Source organism: Coturnix japonica, chromosome 3 (genome assembly GCF_001577835.2).
Source record: "Coturnix japonica isolate 7356 chromosome 3, Coturnix japonica 2.1, whole genome shotgun sequence".
In the NCBI taxonomy this organism is placed as follows: domain Eukaryota; kingdom Metazoa; phylum Chordata; class Aves; order Galliformes; family Phasianidae; genus Coturnix; species Coturnix japonica.
The window spans coordinates 96171320-96189548 of record NC_029518.1 but is presented as its reverse complement, the minus strand read 5'-3'; the positions used below and the strand labels follow the sequence as shown (position 1 = coordinate 96189548).

At 51.9% G+C, this 18229-nt stretch overlaps 2 protein-coding genes across 6 annotated transcripts; one reads left to right on the top strand and one right to left on the bottom strand.

The window, feature by feature from the left end:
- Positions 1 to 363: 363 nt before the first annotated feature.
- LOC107312342 (angiopoietin-related protein 7-like) lies at positions 364 to 7987 on the top strand. Its single transcript, XM_015859654.2, has 6 exons — positions 364 to 885; positions 3084 to 3306; positions 4004 to 4141; positions 5047 to 5263; positions 5956 to 6151; positions 6473 to 7987. Exons 1-6 carry the CDS (start codon positions 484 to 486, stop codon positions 6617 to 6619), a joined length of 1323 nt encoding a protein of 440 aa, XP_015715140.1. The 5' UTR covers positions 364 to 483; the 3' UTR covers positions 6620 to 7987.
- Positions 7988 to 9192: 1205 nt separating this feature from the next.
- On the bottom strand, positions 9193 to 15234 carry STMN4 (stathmin 4). 5 transcript variants are annotated; one of them, XM_015859882.2, is made up of 6 exons: positions 15111 to 15232; positions 12688 to 12742; positions 12337 to 12432; positions 11810 to 12018; positions 11415 to 11606; positions 9193 to 10587 (listed from the first exon to the last, which is right to left on the bottom strand). In XM_015859882.2, the coding sequence occupies exons 2-6, from the start codon at positions 12698 to 12700 to the stop codon at positions 10528 to 10530; spliced, it is 570 nt and encodes a 189-aa protein (XP_015715368.1). In that variant the 5' UTR covers positions 12701 to 12742; positions 15111 to 15232; the 3' UTR covers positions 9193 to 10527. The 5 variants fall into 5 exon arrangements, with proteins under 5 accessions (XP_015715368.1, XP_015715369.1, XP_032299647.1 ...); XM_015859883.2 differs by having other exon boundaries at positions 11810 to 12015; XM_032443756.1 differs by lacking the exon at positions 9193 to 10587 and adding an exon at positions 10594 to 11008 and having other exon boundaries at positions 15111 to 15234.
- Between the last annotated feature and the right edge of the window lie 2995 nt (positions 15235 to 18229).

Below are 18229 nucleotides of genomic sequence, written 5' to 3'. Positions count from 1 at the left end.
CATAGCCATGGGAAAACACAGACCTCAGGAAGGCCATCTAGCCACCCCTAGGGATGGGTTGGAGGTCTAACCCTGTCCAGGTATCATATTGCATGTTCTGAGTCATGGTTAGAGCCCCAGATTCATGTCCTGAGGGAGCTGGGAAGGTGGTGGACCTCAATATGCTGGAGGGCAGCATATTGGGTTGGGTTTAATTGAGCTGGATTGGATTGCACTGGGTTGAATTGGATTTCATTGGGTTGGACTGGAGTGGGTTGGATTGTGTTGGACTGGATGGGATTGGGTTGGGTTGGGTTGGGTTGGGTTGTGTTGGGTTGTGTTGGGTTGATTTGGTTGCTCATTCTTTGTCCCTACCAGCTCTGGTTCACATTTCAAAGAGTGTCGGAGCAGCGGGATGCTCAGAAAGACAACAACTCCCCATGCGTGGTCCTGCATAGACATAAAGCCCCATCCAGGGTGGTGACAGAGCCATCCCCAGGGACCATGCTCAGCATCCTGATGGAGCTCTGCCCCAGCACTGGCTTTACTGAGGCACGTTGGCTCTCCCTCCTCTTCCTGGCTGCACTGAGTGTCCCCTCACTGCCAAAATCCTTGCCTGCAGAGTATGGTGACAACGAAGGGCCCCAGGAAGGCACAGGCCTGATTCAATGTGGGGAGTACAGCAACCAGGTGCTGCCCAATGGCCGCTGCAAGATCGTGGCCACGCTGCCCCAGGGGGATGAGCAGCGGTGTCCAGATATGTTTCGTTGTACCGACGAGGTGTCTTATTGGCTCCATGAGAATGAGGAACGCAAGCAGCAGATCCTGGAGCTGCGGGAGCTGATCTCAGAGCTGCAGGAGGAGTTGAGAAACCACCGACATCGCATCAAGGTCCTGGAGCTCCAGGTAAAGCTGATCTTGGTAGGTTCCCTCTGTGTGTCGCTTCTGGTTGCAGGGAGGAAATGCTGGGAAGCTCATAGTGTTGTTGTGACCGCACGTTGGGATATTCATTAAACCCCTCTTACTGTGTTGGCTCAGAAGCATTCCAGGGCTAATCGCTTTTATCATGAGCCACAAACCCTCTGGTGTTTTATCTGTGGCCCTGCTGTGTGACGAGTAAGACCTCCACCTCTGAGCCTGCCTAGAATGGGTTGGAGTTGCTGATCCATCCCAAATCAACTAGAGCTGAAATTTTAGGTAGTCATGGAGGAAACACATCTTAGGAGGTTGAACCAAACCCCAGGTGTGCAGGGCTGAGCTCCCTGTGTAATACAGGGCAGGGAACTGCAGTTAGCAATGAACAATTGTGTAAAACTCCACAACTGAAAGCAAGTCTTGTCTTTGAGAGAGATGAGGTCTGATATGGGCTGGCTCTAAGAACTGGTGTGACTCACACACTGTTTGGCTTCATCTCCTCCTTTCCCACACCCTTCCCTTGGGCTCAGTCCAAGGCTTCCCCTTCCCAGGCTTGGTGCGCTCATGTGGGGCTTTGCTTCCATACCTCCCCCCATAAAACCTTCTCATCTGCCCCACACAGGGCATGAGTCACAGTTTTGCCATGTGCCAAATACCTGCAACTGTAGGTCCATGTGAGAGACCCAAACCTCTGTCTCTTGGGTACTGTGGCCATTCTTGCCATCTGCCCTTTGGGACCGTGATGTTTCCATCATGCAGACCAAAGCAAAGGTTGGACTAGATGATCCTGGGGTTCTTTTCCAACCTTAATGATTCTCTATGATTCTATAATCCTCTGCTTGGAAGAGCTTAGGTATGGCACAGTTCTGCACACACCAAGGTGGACACCACCATCTTCCCTGTTAATTGCTGTTTTTTGCACAGAATAGTCCTTCACTAGATAACACAGTGAAGGGGGTGTTTTCTTGGGAGCAGCTGGTTGATGGGAATGCTTCTGGAGCAGCCGCCAATGATGGGATTCCCCCTATCCACACCTAGAGTGTATCATATAATGGTCTCCATGGAATCCAGTAGGTCCTGTAGAGATCTGAGCAGTGAATGTGGAGACATTAACATTGCTGGGGCTCCTTGGATGTCTCCTGGAGACAGGAATGAACTGGGAGATCTCGTTTCTACTTAATGGAAACCCAGGTGGACAACAGTGAAGGGGTTTTGTCTGCTGTGGGGTGCCACATGGGAGAGGGGCTGGCCTCTGGGATCTCCTGATGTCCCTTTGGGTTGGACCTTGGTTGGAAATGACCCTGAGCAATTGCAGCCATCTTTGCAGTCACCCTGATTCCCTGCTGTGTCCACCACCCAGCCTCTACAGGTCTCTCTGCATCCCCTCCTCCCACCCAGGAGCTGCTGCTCCCTTAATCCACCTTCATAAATCACCTCCTGCTGGTTTGCCATCAGTATTTCTCTTGGAGCTTGGCGTGGGCTTGTCCATCTGAGCAGACATCTCTCTGAGCTCTGCATCCCCAGGTGATGGAGAGCAGCTCGCAACTCCTCCTGCCATAACAGTGACACCAAAACGGGTCAGAATGAGTGGTCCCTTCTCTGCCTCAGGATGAGCCCCACAAAAAAACCCCATCACCAGCCACTGTCTGGGAGGGAGCATCATGGGTTTACTCACAGAGCTGGTGCGTGGGTGCAGGCTGCTGGTGCCGGTCACAGCTCACAGAGCAGAGCTGATGTATGGGAGAGACAGAGATATTACAGCCCTGATAAGGAAAGCACCACGTACCCTTTGGCTTCACTACCCCCTTCTAGCTGAAGGAAATACACCTGCTGTGGTTCTGCAGGTAGCTGGGCATGCCTTTAGAGTGATGCTGTTGGGGACATGACCATGATACAGGGTCCTGCTTCAACCATCCTGGCAGAGCATCCCATGTCACAGTGTGGGGAGATGGGCAGGGCAGGAGGGGAAAAGGGGAGGCTGGGGGAGAAGCAGCATCCCTGCAGTGAAGGTAGAGAGCTGGGGGCTGCCAGACTGACCCCAAAGGGGTGGGTGGTGCAGGGGAAAGGAGGGTATTTCAACTCAGCTGCTGCAGGCATTGGAGGGGCTGCCTAAAGCCTGCTCTGCCACCTAATGGGCAGCGAGGAGCTATCAGTGCATCCTCCCAGCCCATCTGTATCCCTACCTGCAGCATGAAGAGGCAGCTGGGAGGAACCACAGCCTGGAGCAGCGGGTACAAGACCTGGAGCAGAGATACAACGAGGCCAGCACCCTGCAGCACATCCAGGCCACGCTGCTCTACGACATGCAGGCACAGATCAACAACATCTCCGTGCTGACCGACTGGGTCTGGCGTAACCCCACCTGCCTCAACCCCGCTGAGATGAGGCTACAGGAGGAGATGGAGCGGCCAGGTGATGGGGAGGTGCTGGGGTGGGGGATTCACACTCATGGTGTGAGGAAAAAGGCCTTAAATCACAGAATCCCAGGGCAGCTTGGGTGGGAATGGAACTTAAAAGCCATCTAGTTCCAAACCACTAGTTCTTTGCCACTCACTTTTGCTGCCAAGGGCCCCATCCAACCTGGCCTTGAGCACCTTAAGGGATGGGTCCCTGGATGCTCTCAGGGCTGCAATGCCAGGACCTCACCACCCTCTGAGCACAGAATTTCCTCCTGACATTTAATCCAAATCTCCCCTTTTAGTTTTAAACCATTCCCTTTTATCCTGTCCCTATCAGACAACGCAAATAGTCAGCCTCCATCTTTTTTTTTTTACCATCTGTCTTTAAAGGAGCCAGTGACTGCCCCTCCAGCGAGGAGCATCCATTGGATGACTCATGTGTTGCACACGCAGGAGCCACTAATGGCTTTCACCTACCAACCTTGATCCGCTCTGAGCTGGTGACGTCAGGGGGAAAGGCGTGTTACTCCTCCCTGAGCCAACTGGCCTGAGGCTTTTCCATTGCACTGGTGTAAAGCTCTTTGGGCCACTCATGTCAAGGTTGAGACAATCGGAACAGTTCCAGCAGGATTGGCTTCCAAACGCCATCCGTGCTCCTCTCTTCTCCATTTTATGTGCTGAAAATCACATTTATCTGCTTTCTTGCACAGATATGAGGCATGTCAGGAACTGCCCCATTGACTGTGCTTCTGTTTACTACAATGGGCTCCGGCGATCTGGGATCTACAGCATCATGCCCTCTGTGGGAGGGATGCCCATTGAAGTGTTGTGTGAAATGGACACCGAAGGTACTGTATCTACACCATCTTCCAGCAATGATCTGTGTGAGGGTCTGCCTAACCTGAGAGTTGTATCTTACCTGAGAGCTGTTTAGGGGTTATATTGCAGTCAGAGAGAGCAGCATCTCCACAACAGCTCAGCCACTCTAGTGGTGAAATAAGGGATTTGGATGAATAGTTCTAACCAGATATTATGGCTCTCCCACAGATATTTTTGTGCATGAGGCCTCCCAGGCCCTTGATTATCTAATTATCTATACACAACATATCACTGTCATCCCTAGGCACGAACTTACTCACAAAATTAGTTTAAAATACACACATTTTGTAAGATTACTGTCATTTGACAGGGAAATGGGGTAGATGGTCGGTTCCTTGCCCCATAAATCTGCTCTAGATAGGATGGATGTATCACATAATCATGTCCCATGCTGGAATGTCACAATGGGAGGGATTTGGCTGCCCACATGTAGGCAACTTGCTTATGGGGAACATTAGCTCGAAGGATCTTCAGGTGATGGCAACTCTGGCATACGAATGCTCCTGAAGAAGCAGACTGCTCTGACATTGTGATCTCTATTATGTCATTACAATTATTTGCATGACCATTGCCACAGCCTTGGACACCACAGAGTGACAGCCTGTACGAACAGCAAACAAAAACATGGCCCCAATCCCTTCCTAAATCTTACAGTAGTGGAATGAAATGAGAGAGGGATTTGGACAGATGGGAGAGCAGATGGAGACAGTGAGACAATACTGTAAGAGGGCTCATGTGCCTCTATGGTGATTTGGGAACAGTACGTAATAATCTCCATACTTCAGGAGACACCTACAGATGGGTCCTCAAAGATGTCACTGTGTGCTGGCATTGGGAACCACAGGCATTCCCCTTTTGTTTTCTTTCCTGGCAGGTGGGGGCTGGACAGTCATCCAGAAGCGTCAGGATGGCTCAGTTGACTTCAATAGGACCTGGAATGAGTATAGGGAAGGCTTTGGGGACCTGAATGGTGAATTCTGGCTGGGCAATGAGAACATCCACAAGATAACGAGTCAGGGAGACTACTCTCTGCGTATCGACCTGGAGGACTGGAATAACAAACACAAGCATGCCTTCTACCAGATCTTCAGGTAGGCTTTCCCTGGTTCTTGGCAGATACAAATGGTTCTATGGCAGAAGGCAGTGAATGACAGGAGGCATCCTTTCTTAAGCAAGGGTGACCAGGTGGCTGTCCTGGACAAAATACTTCCTTCTCTCAGCTGGAAATGGTTGTGGGTGACTATTGAGTAACCTGCCATGGGAGGGTGTTCAAGGCAGCACGGAACATTTGAAGCCTGCTTAGATTAGACACCAGAATAGCTGAATCTAGTTAAAAACAAAACAAAACATTGCCTGAAAGTGCCTTGGAGCATCCTCTGCCATCAAACACGTGCTCTGAATGGTCACCCTGACCTTTCTCATTAAATGCCTTGTGCAATGGCAGTGACCTTCAACCCTTGCTAGCACAGGGCTAATAACTAATTGTCCCAGTATTGGTGAAGATGCTTGCTTTGCGGAGGGGAGGCAGTACTGTGTAATTAGGGAACTGCCTTGCCAAAGCTGCTGAAGCCCTTTATTGTGGTTTTAGAGTCACAGTCTGCCCAGCTCAGACCTATAAGAGTTGCCCTGAGTCACATCCCACAGAATGGAGAAATATGATGTCTTTGGCTTTTAGAGGCGATGAATCACAGCAGGGATCACAGCCAGAGCAGCTCAGTGATTGCTAGTTGTCCCCATCAGGAATGCAGGCTTTGCACTCCCCACCTGCATCCTTTGCTTGCAGCATTGAGGACGAGGCCAACTCTTACCGCCTGCACGTGGATGGGTTCAGCGGGACAGTGGAAGATTCCTTTGCCTGGTACCACAACAAGAGGAGCTTCAGCACGCCTGACTCAGGGAACATCTGCGCTGAGATCTCCCATGGGGGCTGGTGGTACCACCAGTGCTTCTTCTCCAACCTCAACGGGGTGTACTACAAGGTGAGGCACAGGGGGGGCGAGGAGACAGGTATTAGCACACAAAGTGCTTTTTCAGTGCCATAGGCCAGACACAAACATTAAGACACCGCGGCTTGGGACCGCATGATGGAAACTGGCGGTGCGGGTGATTCATGCGACCTGAGTTGCCATCTCCATTGGGAGCATTTGAAAAATGTTGAGCTTTACGTGCTCTTGTCACTGCGTGGCTGTTAAGCTCTTTGCTCAGTGTTTCAGAGCAATCTTTTTTCTTATGCTTCCATCCGGATGACACTTCTATGCATTTCTCATGCCCGACCATCTCTCTCTTTCTGTGCGTCCCAGGGTGGCCGATACTCCATTAAGAACCGCAAGATCCTCGGGCCGGATGGTGTTGTGTGGTACTCATGGAAGGACACAGACTACTACTCCCTAAGGAAGGTCGTCATGATGATTCGGCCTCGCACTTTCCGGCCCCACATCTCCCCATGAAGGAGCCGTGGGCATTCTTCAATCCACCTAAGAGTGAATGCTGGGAACAGGAGGCTGGAAATAGCTTGTTAAGAGGAAAAACTGGAGACCCCCAAGGAACCGAGCTACCATCCTTCCTGAACTGAACCAACAGCAGAAGTGTCAAGGCCTTCAGCAAGTGACTGGGGGATAAAAGCTCTTCCGACACCATGGAGGTGGGTGATGAGAGTGGCTTTGCAGAGATGAGCGTGGAGCTTGCTGGTTCTCCAGGTAGCAGCAGTCCTTGATGTGCTTGGACTTCCTCAGGGCCTGAGCCCAAATCTGGACACTGGTTTTGTCTGGGTGATGGGAGCTTGCATTGAATGGAGATGCTGAGTACTCTGGATGCAAATCCAGCAGTAATTTCAGGCCAGGAATCTCATGGCCGTTTTCCACATGGGACGTGATTGATCGGTTCTTTCTCTGTAGAAGATGAGCATCACTCTGGGCATGGCTGTTTCTGTGTTCAGGTAGCCATGTATGTATTTAGTACTGAAGATCCACCACTATCACAACATGGACATCCTAGGGTGGGTTAAAGGTGCTAAGACAGCCCTGAGGATGTGGGGAAACCAACGTGTATAACCCAGAGATGGATTTGTGGGAAAAACAGGAGGATGGTTTGCAGTGGTCCTTGCTTCTGTAGCAGGGATCGTTTAGCTGCAACAATTACACTCCAAGTAAAAGGATTTAAGAATCTAATTGTTGACCATTTTCCCTTTTCCACTCTGTTTTCACCTTTCCATCCTTTTGCTGGCAAAGAACTTCTGATAAACTTTCTATCCACCTCAGAAGTGGTCTGCAGGAATGGTTAAGTATGATTTTAAGTCTTCTTTAACTGCCTTACTCTGGATGAGGACTGTCACCGTTCTCTTAATTTTTGTAGCCACCTTCCAAGCATTCTAAAAATGAGTATCTCCATGACAATAAAACAATATGATTTGTTGTTCCCTCTTAGTGGTTTGCCTTGGTAGCCTTCTATGGCAGTTCTTTCCAAGACTAATGGTGTTTGGGAGTTGCAATGGAATGTTCTATGCCACTGTTGTGCCATCATGTGCAGGGAGCACCGGGGCTCTACCAGTGATGGATGGAGAGCTTTATTGCTTCATGACATGGATGTCTTGCTTGGAACCATCCCTTTAGGGTCCTGCCTTTTACTGCAGGCCATGATGTCCACTGATTAACCAATATTCTACTAAGGAACTAATAAATTATTCCAACATTGCCCCTTTAATTTGACTGACCCTATTATAGTGCTGTCTAGAGTGAGATGGAGCAGGAAATTGTACTGACAGAGCCTCATTGAGTTACAGACACTCTGCTGATTCCTTGCTGCCCTCACTGGGCAGCCCTGTGGACCCACGTGCATGCGTGGCTGCTTGTTGCTATATCTGCTATTGAACTTTGTGTGTATCTTGCTGGAGGTTTAGCTACATGATCTGGCATGGTTTTGTTGCCCAAGTCAGAAGAACAGTTCCCTTCTGATGTCTTGGGTCAATGAAAGCACTTCCATCCATGTGATAATTGTAACCCAGTGCATTCACTGGAGATGGAGATCACCAGCCCATGCTCCACAGGTCTCCGTGGCTGGGAAAGGAGTCTGAATTGGGGATGGAAAAAACACAACAAAGTCAACAAAAGCTCCTTGGTGTGCATAGCCTGAGGCTGGACTGGCAAACACCCTGAGTGGGAAGATTGTGCTGGGGAAGAGGAAGAACAGGGAAGCTGTTAGAGTAGCTGCTGTATGATACAGAGCTGAAAGCACTGGAAAAATACCACCCACAGGCTTCTCCCCAGCACAAGTTGTGGTCTCCTGACTCTGTTCCCCATGTTCCCACTGCCCTCCTCAAAGCTTCTGGGGCCTTTCTAAGTCTCCTTGGTGGGAGCTCGCTCAGTGTCTCCCTGCCTTCTCCATCCTCAGCCCAGGATGGGTTCCTCTTTCCATTGTGCCGTGATTTTTCCATCCCTTCAGGCCCCTCTTGGCACATGCTGTTGTGGTCTATAACATAGAGTCCTTGGTTGGAGCAGTATATGCTCTTCTTTTCTATTTACTATTTTCCTTCTACAATTTTTATTAAAATAAGATGCAGTGAACAAAGCAGAGTGTTATTTGCTGTGGGTTTGCACAGCTCCTACAAATCTGCTGGTGATCAGCCTTAAGACTCCTGCTGATGTCATCTGTACAAGAGTTGTGCATCTTGCCCATTCCTTTTGCCCATGGCTCTTCTTCCCTTTTCAGATTTAACAGGCTCTTCTTTTGCCTCCAGCTCCTCTCCCACAGAGGATGAGTGTGATGGGTACAGAGCATCATGATCACTGCTTCCACAAGAAGGTCTGGATTCCCTCCTGGGGTCTGCATTAATGATGACACTGAATCCTACAGCCATGGGGCCACCTACTCCTTGGTTGAGAACCCATCTTGCAAGGCTTCCCAGAGCCAGGACATCCTTGGCTCTGAAGGAAGGAACTCTTGGCTCCATGGGTAAACTGGTTCTAGATTTTACCCCCACCCAAAAGAAAACAATATACACACACATCACACACTGCACAGGTCATGAGAAAACAAAAGAAATGCCAAGGCAGTTTATTTACAATTTGTTGTATACAAAAAAAGGACAGCTCGTGCCACAGTTAGAACAGCTCCCTCCATCTCCTTCACACGCTGCCTTCTCCCACACTCCCACTTTTGGCAGCCCCTCCAGGCTCAAGGCTGGCCCCACCCCGGCCCAAGGGTCCGGGCAAGAATCTCATGGCAAGAGAAAAGACATGGCTCCCCCTGGATCTGAATCAGTGCTAGGAAAACCTTATCTGGCCATAGAGGAGACTGAGACCTTGGTTTGGAGCAGGGTTGGAGGTGCCAGGGTCAGGCTGCTTTGGGTGTACCCCATCCCTGCTCTCCAGCATGGGGTCATAGAATCATAGCATGGCTTAGGCTGGAGGGGACCTTAAAGATCATCCAATTCCAACCTTCTGCCATGGGCAGTGCTGCCACCCACCATATCAGGCTGCCCTGGGCTCCTTCCAACCTGGCCTTGAGTGCATCCAAAAATGAGGCACCCGTGGCTTCTCTGGGCAGCCTGTACCATTGCTGGTTCTCTTTCTCTCGTTTTTCTTTGTTCCATCACTGTTTTCACAACTTTGCCCAGTTTCCCTCTTCCCCTCCAGCTCTGCCTACTCAAACACCCATTTGAGCTGCTGCCTCTGAAAGCTGCCAGCTTTCCTGCTTCCCTAAAGCAGAAAAGGGGATTTTATCCAAGAGTGCCCGAGAAGATGAGCCTTGGGAGATCTCTTAGAAAATCTAGCAGCTCTTTGGGAAGTCATGGGGCTTTCCAATTTCACCCTTGGAAAGGATCATCCTGCAGCCAAGTAAAGGCTTTGGACTCCCTCCAATGAGGGCTCTCCTTGCCCCCATCCCCAAAACAATGCTGTGAGGTCTGGGGGGCTTTAAGCTCCAGCTCCAGGCCTTGAAGATGAGATGGGATGGAGAGAGGAGGGTCACCAAGAGATGCCATTGCCCCACTAAGGTGGGACAGAGGAGAATCACGGCTGGAGGGGCTCTTGCCTGCCCAGCACCAAACGAAAGTCACACACAATGCACATTCCCCCTTTCCCTTCCCACCCACTCCATCCCCACCTCGCCAGCCCTGGCCTTGCTCCTTTCGACCTCCTGGGCGGGCGGCGCTGATGGACCCCATGGAGACAGCCACCTTGAGGCCCACCCATCCGCTCGCCTCCCTCCCCACCCTCCCCAAAACGACTAGGATGGCTTCACTGGTCAACTCTGTACATTCACAAACAACGAAAGCAGAGGGACGTCCCCTTCCGCCGGCCGACCCGGTGCTGCGGCAGCCTCCACACCTCCCGGAGCTGTCAGTCCAAGCATCGCCTCTTTACCTGGAGGCCTCTTCCTTGAGCTCCTTGTTTTTCCTCACTTCTTCTGCATGTTTGTCCTGTGGGGAGGTGGGAGGGAAGGAGGGACGTGTTAGATCGCCCTACTTCGGACCGGCGGCTTCTCAGGGGTTTCGAAGGCACGAGTTTCGTCCCCACGGGGACACCGGTGGGTCAACAGCATCCTCTCCTCCCCCGGGGTGTTTTAAGGATGGCAGAGGCACTCAGGGACAGACAGAATGATTGTCCTTGCCCTCTATCTAGGAGGTAGATGTCCACCAGACAAGATGGAGCGGGAACCCCAAGGAGATGGGGTCAAGCTCGGATTGTCCGCCATTATCTCGTGCTCTCTGCCTCTGACTCAAGGCTGGCTGAGGAGCTTGGAGAAGGGCACTGGGTGAGCTCCGTGCAGAAGGGATGGTTTGGAGGGAGCTGGAGGTGGTGAGGGTGGGACCTTCCATGCTGAGGTTGGGAGCAGACCTGCTTCGGGGAGAGAGAGGAGGTGTCTGCTCACACCGGCAGGGTGGGAGCACCTCTGATGTGGCAGCACAGCCCCTCCAGCTCCCACCAGTACATTAGTACTATGCCCCCATGCATGACCCCCACCCTGGGTGGGACATAGGGTAGCAGAAGAAGCCCCCCACTGGTGGTGCCCCCAGGGGTTGGTGTCACCCCAAGAGCCATGTATCCCACCCTGCTCTCCAGCATGGGGTCACAGAACCAAAGAATGGCTTAGATTGGAGGGCACCCTAAAGATCATCTAGTTCCAACCCCTTTTCATGTGCCAACCACTAGATCAGGCTGCCCCCAACCCCATCCAACCTGATCTGGCTCTGTGACGCCCTCCTGTCCCTGTGCATCCCCCCCTCCATCCTCGCGGAGCTCTTACCTTCTCCTGCAAGCGCTCCAGCATGGCTGCTAAATGGGCCTCGCGGTTCTCTTTGTTGGACTCCATCTTCTGTGCCAGCTTCTCCTTGGCCATCTTGATGAAGTTGTTGTTCTCTTCAATGGCCTTCTGGATGACCTCCCTCTCGTGCTCCCGCTTCTCTGCCAGGTGCTTTAGCAGCTCGGCCTCTTGGTACTGTGCAGACAAAACCATGGCCATGTGGAACACAGGGGCCGTAGGTTCCTTCCCATCCCAGCTGAGAATGTCCCCTCCAAACTAAGTGATGGCCCCAAAGTGGGCTGTGCCATGGGAGTGAGAACCCTGAGTGCAACGCTGTGCGTCCCCATGTCCCCATCCCTATGCTGCAGTGCTGAGGAAGACCCCTTGTGCCTACATACCTTCCTCCTCTCCTCTGCTGCCTCTAGCTTCTTCTGGATCTCCTCCAGAGATGGGTCGCGCCGCCGGGGCAGTGAGGCATTGAACTCAGGGATGCCGTCGAATGATGGAGGCTTCAAGATGACCTCAAAAGATTGCCCCGAGGTGCGCTTGTTGAGTTCGATGACCTCCATGTCAGAGATGACACACCAAGTGAGGTCTACCGTGTCTGCTGGAAGAGGGACTTGGTGTGACTCCCGGCATCAGAACATCCCACCCTCTGCCTCCCATGTCAATGGGTGATGAACGGACTAAGAGCAGCCCAGAAAACAATGTGTTCCAGTGAAAGATATCTGTATCTATGCAAGAGAGATTGGGCTGCATCCCTTCGGCCCAATGATTCTTTATCTTTGGATAAGCACCCTATACACCACCACCTCCCCATCTATCATGGTTTTCAAGCAATACTCATACCCCAGATACACCCCTGATTTCCACCCTCTATCCTGTGAGCTGGGGCAGGGAGCCCAGCCTGCCCATTGGGTCCTACCTTCATACGTGTATGCTGGTTTGTTCAGGGGGTCTGAGAGGAAGCAGGAACAGAAGAGGGAGACGAGGGGCAGCTCCTTCATCTTCTCTTTGTAAGCTGGGGAGAGATGGTGGGAGTGGGGTCAGGATGTTGGGTCCCGCCATTTGCTTGGGATGGGGATAGTGGCTGGCATTGGACTTTGCCCAGATGTTGCCAACAGGCTGATGTAGGAGGGGTAAACAAGGTGTGTAAATGCATTGTTCAATGGGGAAACTGATGCACTCAGGGGATGCTCCAAAATGGAGTGGATGTCTGGACTGGGTACACAGACCCATGTTGTCCCTTGTTCCCACGCATGGCCCCATGACTTACCGGCTAGAGTCATGGCTTGGCAATCCTTGGGCGTCTGCAGCAACAATTCTGGGGCCTGGAGATGAAAAGAGGCAGGATCAGTGCAAAGGATCTAAGGCTTGGGGACATCATCCTTCCCTGTGCTCCCACCCTGGGGCAGCTGCACACTGATACCACGGCACATGTGCACTCTAGGTTCTGAGGTGGGCACATACTGGTGAGACTAAATGGCCACATACTGGTGTGATGGGGTGGGTACGTAATGGTTAGATAGGATGGGTACATGCTGGAGAGGTGGGATTGGCACATCCTGATAAGGTGGGATGTGCACATCTTGGAGAGATGGGGTGAGAACACACTGGTGTGTGTTGGAGAGATGGGGTGAGAACACACTGGAATGAGTACATCATGGTGAGATGGGATGGTCACTTCCTTATGAGGTGAGATTGGAACATACTGATAACATGGACTGGGCACACATTGGTGAGGTGGGATGGGCACATCCTGGTGAGATGGGGTAGGAACACACTGGTCTGACAGGACGGACACCCAGTGGTGGGGTGGTGCGAGGTGAGGGATGCTTGAATGATGGACACACACTGGTTTGCTGTGATGGCCTCATGCTGTTGGAATTGGGCATCTACTGGTGTGATGTGACGTGCGAACAACAGCGTAGTAAGCACAGGGTCTGTGATGTGATGGACACACACTGATGTGATGGCAGCAGCCGGCACAGCCCTTCCCTGCTCCACACTGCTCAACATTTGCACAGCCACACGTGTGCCCATGCGTGACTGTGCTGTGACCAGCATGCACCCACCCACCCACCCACAGCCCACCACAAACAAATGCAACCCTTATCCACAGCATCTGCTGGTGCACGAGCGGAGCTGTGCCATACCCCAAGACCTTATGCATCCCTCTATAAAATGGGAGCTCGTATCTAAGGAGGTGGGGTGGGGATGCTCTGATGTGCTCACCACGAGGCTGTGCCTGGAGACATGACAGCCTGGAGGAAAGAATTTGCCATGCTGCTGCCTACAAGCCTCATATTTTTTCCCCCCAACTCTTCATTTTGCCTGGGCTTTTATTGGGTGGATGGTTGTATTTGGGCTCCAGAAATCCATCTTCCAGACCCAAATTTTATCTCTCAGATAAAAATTCAGCCATCTCCTATCAGATCCCAAGGAAGAGGCTGGGGTCCATCCCTGCACATGATACCAGCTGGATCAAGCTGCCATTGGGGCGTTGGGAGGATTCCCCCGTTCCCTGAGGAGCTGGGTGTGGCTGGAGCCCTGCCGCAGGTCACCTCTGCCAGCTTGCTGCCATCACCAGTAATTCAGTTACTGTTGCCCTCTGGGTCCATCTGGGCACAGCTGGGCACAGCTGGGGGCTGTGGGGTTGGGGGTGAGGCTGGGTGGATGCTGCAGAGCCCCATCCCAGCATAATTGCACCTGGGGAGCAGGGAGCATGGGAAGAGCCTTGGAATGAAAAGCAAGGGGGGGAATAGGGAGGTGGGGGGTGGTCCAGGCTATAAGGACTGGGGTCTGCTTCTTGCTGTGTGCCTCACTGGGGATGCTGAGCCCAATGGGGTGAGGACATAAGGGTGGAAATGATCGAACCCCCCTCTTCCACGATCCCTCCCCAAACTTTTCAAGGCATTGCTTTCCAGAAACAACCCCCCAGTACATCCATTTAAAGCAACGCATGCATCTGATACATCCAATATCGAACTCCCATACATCCATTCACCCCATATATCCTTCCAATCCCATACATCCATCTGACCTCATCCATTCTACTCCATCCATTCATCCAACTCCATGCATCCATCCAATCCCAGTGCATATATATATTCAACCACATCCATCCACCCAACTTCACAGACATATCCAGCCCTATCTATCTGACCCTATCCATCCAATTCCATACATACATCCAGTCCCAACACATGTATCTGACCCCATCCATCTATCCAACCCAGTCCATCCATCTGACTCTGTCTGCCCATCCATCCATCCATCCATCTGTACATACATACATTAAATACTAGTACATATATCCTACCCCATGTATCCATCCAAAGCAATGTGTCCATCCAACCCCACATCCATCTATTCAATCCCATACACACACCCAAACCCATACCTCCATCCCGCTCCAAACATCCATTTGACGTCCCCATCCACAAAACACACCCCATCCATAAGATCACCCCCAACCTACATCTACCTAAAGCAATACATCCAACTGACCCCCAGGACACACATCCAACTCCATACACCCATCTGACCCCTCTCCCCCCAGTGAAACAATTTCCCCCCCCCCTTTTAAAGCCCCCCCCCCCCCAAGGATTCGTCTGTCCGTCCATCCATCCATCCATCCATCCATCCATCCATCCATCCATCCATCCATCCATCCATCCATCCGCCTGCTGCACTCACCGCACTGTCGGTGCCTGCGCTGCCTCCCTGTGCTCTCCAGGCTCTTTAACGTGGGCGCGGGGGTCTGCACCGAGCCTCCCCCAGCAGAGGGGGGGTCCATCACCATATGACATCACCTCCCCGGCCGGGGATTGGAGCAGAGTTCTATGGCTCTGATTGGATCCAGTCTGTGCGAACCCGGGAGCAGCACGGTGATGTCACAGCCTGGCAGCTATTTTCAGGGGTTGGATATGGGGGAAAAAAGAAAGAAAGGGGGGGGGGGGGGGGGGGGGGGGGGGGGGGGGGGGGAATTGAGAAAAAAAATGAAAAAAGAATTGAAAATGATAAAATAATGGAGAAAAAAAAGGGTGAAAAAATACTGGAAGTCAGATGGGGAGGCAAAAATGCCCCCACGTGGGATTGTATTATGTGTGAGCAGTGCTGGTGATGTTGCTGTCACCCAATGGGGGGTCTCAGTGTGGGCTGGGGGGGGTGGACAGATATAATTCCCTGTCCCAGTGGGACAAAGTGGGGATGGACAGAGTGATAAGGGCACCTTTCTGCTTGGGGGAGTTGGAGAGCCCTGCACTCCTCCCAGTGACCCCAAATGGTGATGAATTGTGCCATGTGCATGGATCAGTCTTTGTATTTTTTGGGTGGTGGTGTGGCCCTATCACCCCACAGCTCCATCCTCCCAGGGTCAGGATGCATCCCAAACCTGGTGTGACCCCAAAGCCACTTGAGGACCACTTCTGCCAAACCAGGCAGAGGGTGCATGGAGACTCCAAGTCCCAGATCCTGAAGCTGTTTTGGTGTGACGTCCCCTGGGGCAAATGGATCCAGAGCTCACGTCCATGCACTCACCCAAAGCTGAATCTCCTTCCTCGTGTTCTCTTCACCCTGGCCTATTTCTCACTGACAGCTGCATCTGATGGAGATCACATCCTGCCACCTCCAGGGGACTGTGTGGGTATATTTAGGCACTGCTCTCCTCCATTACGCAAATGGGCTTTCAGTTGTGGAAAGGTCTTTTCCCCCTGGAAAACAAATATAGGGTGGCATCTTGGCCCGAGCATGGGAAGGGGAGAGTGACCCAACTAGAAATGGGGTGACATTGCACAAGTGACAGTGCAGTATGGCAGAGCTTGGGACCTTTGTCCATGGTTTGTCCATCCATTTATCTAATGGGTGAAGGATCCTTTTGGGCATAAGATGCCCCCAGAGTGGATAGGATGTGATGGCCAAAATCCCTCACAAAGGGAGCTGAACAAGAGAACAGGCAGAGGGGAGATGTGTGGGGTGCTCATAGGGTGGAGATGGTGGAAGTAGCAGTGGGATTTGGTGGGGTCCAAAATGTGGGGTGGGAGAAGAATCACTGAGGGAGGAGAGCACATAAAGGAGCAAGGGGAGGACAAACAACCAAGCACAGCAATCAGCAGCAGACAAACAGCCATTGTGGGACCACTTGGCAGTAAGGCTGTCCCTGCTGTGACTGGCACTGGGTGAGCACATGGCACCCGCTGCGGGGGGGATCTGCTCAAAGGCTCCTTTGAGTTCCCTGCAGGTGTGGGCTCATGGCACAAACCCTTCTCTGGAGGCACATCCTGGCCTCACAGCCCCAAAGGAGCAGCATGGTGGGGTGGGGGGTTGGTGACCACCCAGCCCAATGCCATCATTTTGCAGCCCAAAAGCTCACAGGGGATGGCTGATTTTGAGCTACCTGTGGCCCCAGGAGTGGATTGATGATTGGACTTGATCTTATATGTCTTTTCAACCTTAATGATTCTGTGTTCTACTTAAGGATGCGATTAGAGGGCATGGTGGTGAGGGGTCAACACCTGGACTTGGAAACCTTTTCCTGTCTTCATTAACACCGCATTTCTATGACTGTGAGGATGGAGTGAAGTTATTTCTGTTGTTTTAACCCAATCTCTTTCCAAAATCTCCTGGGGAGGCTCAGCATCACCCCATTGCATTGCCCTCCCAACACTTCTCCCTTCAACTTTCAGCATCGCATCTTTGGACTCATAGGTTTAAACCCTCCCATGCACAACCTTTGCATCGCAGTCCGTTTTAGTTCTTCAGCCCCATTTCCCGGCTTCCTCCCAACCCCCTCCCTCTGCCTCGTGCCCACTGCAGCTCCTCCCAAGGAGGGGTCCCCCAGTGCTGGGGATACCTATAGGGCTCATTCTCCAAAATAGGAGGAGGTCTCCATCACCGCATCCACCGTGCCCAGCCCCAGGGCTGATGGGGATGCAAAGGGAGAGAAGGAAGGGGGGGGAGCAGAGAAAAAAAAACCACCGCCCTCCCCTGGATTGGTCAGAAATGACATCACCTCCCAGCTGGGATCCAATGGGAGATTTGTCTGCTTCTCCGAAATATCGCCTGAAATATCGCTCCATCCCCGGATGCGTCGGGCAGCATCCGCTGGGGAGAATCCACAGCCAAAAACAAGGTGGAAATCATGAGGATCAACAAGGAAACAAGAGCCTGAAATGCTACGAGGAGGAAGGTCTGAACTAAGCTATTCACCAAGGAAGAGACCCAAAGGGGGGGTCCCACTCAGCACCCCCTTGTGCTTCCCAATGGATCTCCCAGCACTGGGTGTGCGAGCAAATGCTCAGCCCATGGGGGAGATTGCTGTCTTAAAGGTATTTCTCTGCCTCTCTGCGAATGAGATTCAGTGCTGGGGAAGAAGCAGTAATCTTTATTACACACAAAAATGGCCATGTTAAGGAGCCAAGCCATTCATTCATATTGTTTCCTGCAAACAATGCTTTTTTTCCCCAACAAATCGTCCAGAAAAAGTCAAAATGCTTCACTTTTGTCATCTAAAGTGATGCTCCGTTTCACTCCTTATTGCCATTTTTATGCCAGACACTGCAGGAAAACACTCCCTTCGGGGTTCACAAAGAGAAACATCTCATCCAGCTCAGCAGCTTCGCTGCTTCTTCCTTCCAAAGGATGCTTTGCTGTGCCCAAATGGGCTGTGGGATGCCCAGGTTTCCAGCTGAGAAGTGATGGGCAGAACAACACAGCAGGATGCTGACGCTGATCTGCCTCTGTTCCCTACATCAGGGGTGCTCAGCTGGAGATGGGCCACGTCAGCCAACGTCAGCAAGGAGGAGGACCCCCAGGTT

Excerpts from the sequence above, each read along its gene's own strand:
- LOC107312342 (XM_015859654.2), top strand. The coding sequence starts at position 484 with ATGCTCAGCATCCTGATGGAGCTCTGCCCCAGCACTGGCTTTACTGAG. Across the intron at positions 3,307-4,003 it reads GGAGGAGATGGAGCGGCCAG|ATATGAGGCATGTCAGGAAC; the intron begins GTGATGGGGAGG and ends TTTCTTGCACAG. Across the intron at positions 5,264-5,955 it reads GCCTTCTACCAGATCTTCAG|CATTGAGGACGAGGCCAACT; the intron begins GTAGGCTTTCCC and ends CTTTGCTTGCAG.
- STMN4 (XM_032443756.1), bottom strand. Across the intron at positions 11,607-11,809 it reads CAGCAGAGGAGAGGAGGAAG|TACCAAGAGGCCGAGCTGCT; the intron begins GTATGTAGGCAC and ends TTGTCTGCACAG. Across the intron at positions 11,009-11,414 it reads TGGAGCGCTTGCAGGAGAAG|CAGGTCTGCTCCCAACCTCA; the intron begins GTAAGAGCTCCG and ends CTCTCCCCGAAG.